The following is a 4759-nucleotide window of genomic DNA, read 5'->3' as shown; positions in this document are numbered from 1 at the left end:
GTTTACCATCTTAAAGTTTCGTGGTGGTGCATGAAGTTTTTTTCATTCCAGAATCATACCTCAAGTCTTAATTTTGGGATAGTCTCATACATCTGTTCAGCTGTTTGTTAAGTTAGCCATTAACTGGTGATATTGCGCCCACGTGGACAATGATTGTTCATCACGTGTCAATATAGGCCCATGTCGATATTAAAAAATTTAAAAACTAAAAAAGTTTTTTTTTTTTTTTTGGAACAGTGCTTTTGATATGAAAAGTGCTTTTGATATGGTTATTTTCAGTGGCAGGTTTACCTCTATTCACACTATCAGTGGTGTTTTGCAGGAAAAAAGCACTTTTCAATAGAAAAACTCGTAAACTAAAGGAATCAAAAATCGATTACCGAAGTGGAAACTCATCATCTGCCAACAATCATATCAGTCATTTGGCTAAGAGGGAATGTATCAAGCCAGAGATAAAATATAGAGTATTAACTGTCAAACTCTTCACTGTAATTATTTTGTGGTTTTCTACCTTTTGTGCATTCTCTGCTACATGCCAGAGATGAACAAGGAAACACGAGTCTTTCCCAAAATGGTTGACCTACACGGAAGTTTGTGACCTTATAATTTGAATTAGTTTGCAAGGGGTGTGTGAAAATGGCAATTTCATACTTTGTTGCAAGCATGCGTTAAGAGGATCCAAGATGATGATAGCGGACACAAGCATTGTACTGGACAGAATTTTGATTTCTGGTCTTGTATCGACAAATGGGTAAGTAGTAGTGTTCAATTGTCTTGAAACTCATTTACACCGTTTTGTTTGTTCACCTAAAAGCCTAAAGCAACAATTGCGCAATGCAGGTTGTTCCTAAGCTTTTCCCAAAACTGATGTGATGTGGTGATTAGTTTTGTCCTAGAATGACGGCATTTGGTTTTTCAATTTTGAGTCAATTAAGAGCTTCAAAACAGTATGTTTCATACCCTGAACCAGGGATGGATGTATGACACATTTTATGAACATGGAGGCACTTCTACAAGAAAACATGGAATAGGTGACCAAATTTTACGTGGCGCCTAAAAATTCGTCACATATTTTGAAGTCCTTACTAAAATCTATGGCGAGGAACAATAACACCCTAATGAAGTATGATATGTGAGGAATTGCAAAAGGGTCGCATATGTGTAGTCTCGGTGACGAAAGTAATTCATCACTTTTCCAATAGTAAATAAATAAAAAAAGAAAAAAGAAACATAATAAAGTATTAAACAAATTTGAGAAAGCCCATCTAAATTCTAAACCGTTCTCTTTCACTTTCACTTTCTCTCTCTCAGACTTCTCCCATTTCTCATCACTGTGACCCAAGCCAACCAACGCGTCTCTTAATCTTCTTCTCTCTCTATCGCGACATTATCGGGATCTTCTAAGCCATATGCTCAAACCCTCTCTCATCTATTCGATGTCTATCACACTCCACAACCAAAAACCCTAGAGACCAATTCAACCAACAACCAAATCCACACCCTATCGCATCTCAACCTTCTTCCAGTTTCTTGCGCCACCACCAAAAACCCAAGAACCATAGAAACCCTTTCCACCAGCTACATAAATCTATGCCAAATTTCTCCACGCCTACGAGACTACTATGTGGCCAAATGGTTAACGAATTTAATTTTTATCATTCTTTTTAACTTAGGGTTTTGGATTTGCAGGTAATTGACTCCAAATTGAGCACGCCACCAGCCTTGGACCTCTTCATCCATCTTTCAAGGACTCTAATTGGGTAAAATTTGGTTTTTAATTTTTAGATTTATATATAAATAGTATATATATATCCCTGGTTATTTTTATTTGTTTTTGGAACTTGTAGGTTTACATTCACAAATTTACAAACAAAAAAAAATGAAGGAAGGAACATTAATCAATAACTTTATCAAAGAAACTTGTAAGAATTTCTTCTTTTTTCTTACTACATTCTGTTTCCTTGTGAGATTGTATGTATTTGTCACTGGCTATTTTATTCTGGGTAATCGTTGGGGATTATTCAAATGATTTATTTGCACATATGGAGGCTTTAATAAGTTGTTTTATTTGGTCTTTCTATTTCAATTTTTTGTTTGTTATGAACTTGCAAGTTGGTATTTTTTTTTTTTTGGGCTCCTTGGTTTTACATGGTGATTGAAGGTAAAAAAATTTGAGTTGGTGATACCATTTATTGAAAAGGAAAGTTGTTTGATTTAGCTTTGAATTGCTCTAAAATTTGAACCATAATTCTTTTAAGTGCTCTGCATTTGAAAAAGATTGAAAATGGTCTCTTGGGCAAGCAGAATGATTTCCCCCAACATAGATGATTTTCTTTCTTCTAATTATCAGTGGCAATGTCTTTTCTGTTTATTAGTGTTATTATTTGGAGTCCTAGAAAACCATGAAAAACTATATAAAGAAGGATTTAAGAAACATATATATTTCTCCTATATATATTTTTAGCTGCTCAGTTCTTATTAGACAATATGGGGTGACTGATGCTGCATATGACTGATGCTGCATACTGATACTACATATGGATATTAGACAATATGGGATGACTGATGCTGCTTATGGATATTAGACGATATGAGGTGACTAATGCTGCCAGATTTTATGTTTCCTCTTTCCATGGGTTTCCCTATTAAGTCTAATCCCTTAATTTGAGGTAGATTGACATCTAGATGACTTGTTGTGATTCTGTTGTTTGCAGGTTGGTCATGGTTTTTGACAAGGGTAGTTCTCCTGCTCGTGTTTTTAAACCAAGATGTTGTCGGTATAGGTTTTATACTATGCAAGTTTTGGGTTTTATCAACATACTTGGTAACTTAAGTAAAAGCCACAACTTCCAGAACTCACCTTTTGAAGGATATTGAATTTGGAAAACTAATATGTTATTCACCTTTTTTTTCTATACTAAGTTAGATTTTGGTCTTAGGAATGGTGTTGGAGTTGGGTTTTTATTAAATTTTGGCAGATCTTCATATTCATGCAATCGCAGATTGGTTTAGATGTTTAATTATAATTTAAGTAGTTTTTTGTTAATTTTATCTTTTGTTAGTAGATTATCTAGTCCTGACATTTGGAGTCTTGATAACTTAGTAACTAGGCTATGATAAATTAGTGAAATCAGATACGCAAAAGGAAAATGAGGATATGATAGCACAACTGAAGGATTGCAAGCCAAGGGCGGACCAACAACATCTCCAGAGGTAGTGACATCAATTTAGCCTTCATTAGTAGTGATATCAATTTGATCTTTATAAAAGCTGAATGTTTTAAAATTACAGTGAATAAGTAGTCTATGGTATGAAACTAGATATGTTTTTCTTGTTAATTAATGGCCTTTTAATGTAGGATGTTTTCAAGCAAAATTCATATAAATGTAAGAAACAATAGTATTACCACAAGGGAGAGGCAAAACCATTTCATCCGACATGCAAGGAAAGCTCGCATGGTAATGAAATTAAAGTACATATAAAACTCATTGTGTAATTTAGATAGGCTCCTCTGTTTTGTTTCGTTCTTCTTACTGTTAACTATTCCTTCAATTCTTATTTTCTTCTCTTTTGTTATTCAAATTCTCAATGCACCTGCTATTCTCTAGACACCAATGTTTATTTTCTTCTCTTTTATTATGTAAGGATAAGATGAAGAAAAAGAAGGATGGAGTTAAAGGAGAAAGTATTCAAGAAGCACTTGAGGTAGTGATGGTGATTTTTCAAATGACAATGATACCTGTGCTAAACTAAAGACCATGACATGGCTGATGACTTATGTATTTTGTTGTTGGTTTCAAATATGCACACGGTATACCTGTTTTGTTACCGACTCAATGCCTTAGAATCTTGTTAGCATCTCAATATGTTTAGAGGTGTTAGGATGCTTATGTTAGCTTTTGAGATATACACTTGGTGTATGTATTGGATGTAATCTAACTTATGGATCAATGAAATGTGATTAACTAAAGTATTGCCTCATATTTGTTATGAATTCTAATTCTAGATGATGAAGCAGGGAATATGTGGTAATTGGTTCGTCATGAAATGTTTCTAATAGGTTTATGATTTTGACACAAATTGCACCACATGTCAAAGGAATATGTGACGCTTTCAGTCTTACTTATTCTTAGCCATAACATTCTAGGATCAAATTGGGTGACGATAAATTCCTCACTTATACATTTGTTATGTGACGAACTTATAGGTCATTGACTTTTATGTTTTGTGATGCTTATTTCATCATAGTTAAAGTTATTAAGTGAAAAATTTAGCATCACAAATACAAAAAATATGTGGTGAATGTAAAATTCGTCACATGAACTATAGGTGACGAATGTAGTGACGCTGGATTTTTTCATGTTTATGTGACGAATGTCTGTCGCCACCTAAATCATGTTTTCTTGTAGATTTTTTGATAATAATAAAAAAAAAAAAAAAAAAAAAAAGTAAAGTTATGGTCTTTGGTGCACCCAATGCACACGTTAATTTCTTCATAGTCTTGTAAACATGAGTTAAGACATTTTGGAGTTTATTCGGCTAGCTTGCCGATTACTTGTACATGTATTTTTTATGTGATTTGGAGTGTTTTCCTCCTTATTGGCATGTATATTTGCTGACGCTGTTGAGGAACTTAAAACCCCTTGGAGTTGGATTACACAAATTAAAAACATCACACAACATTTTTTACGAAATAGGTGTTTCGGACCGAATTCGGAACTATTTGTGAAAATGTGTAGGTTTGTATTCGGTAGAAGTA

At 33.8% G+C, this 4759-nt stretch overlaps 1 protein-coding gene across 6 annotated transcripts; it reads left to right on the top strand.

The window, feature by feature from the left end:
* Window positions 1-1256: 1256 nt before the first annotated feature.
* On the top strand, window positions 1257-3970 carry LOC103961608. Of its 6 annotated transcripts, none has more exons than XM_048581597.1 (5): window positions 1257-2595; window positions 2715-2737; window positions 3126-3213; window positions 3359-3458; window positions 3646-3970. In XM_048581597.1, exons 1-5 carry the CDS (start codon window positions 2591-2593, stop codon window positions 3751-3753), a joined length of 324 nt encoding a protein of 107 aa, XP_048437554.1. In that variant the 5' UTR covers window positions 1257-2590; the 3' UTR covers window positions 3754-3970. The 6 variants fall into 6 exon arrangements, 4 of the variants coding, with proteins under 4 accessions (XP_048437554.1, XP_048437553.1, XP_048437552.1 ...); XR_007257372.1 differs by having other exon boundaries at window positions 1259-1760; window positions 1848-1922; window positions 2715-3213; XM_048581598.1 differs by having other exon boundaries at window positions 1848-1922.
* Window positions 3971-4759: the final 789 nt, after the last annotated feature.

The sequence above is a fragment of a genome, unplaced genomic scaffold, assembly GCF_019419815.1.
Source record: "Pyrus x bretschneideri cultivar Hongxiangsu unplaced genomic scaffold, Pyrus_bretschneideri_v1 Contig17, whole genome shotgun sequence".
Classification (NCBI taxonomy): domain Eukaryota; kingdom Viridiplantae; phylum Streptophyta; class Magnoliopsida; order Rosales; family Rosaceae; genus Pyrus; species Pyrus x bretschneideri.
Note: the sequence above shows the minus strand (reverse complement) of the source record. Positions and strands in the feature narration are given on the sequence as shown.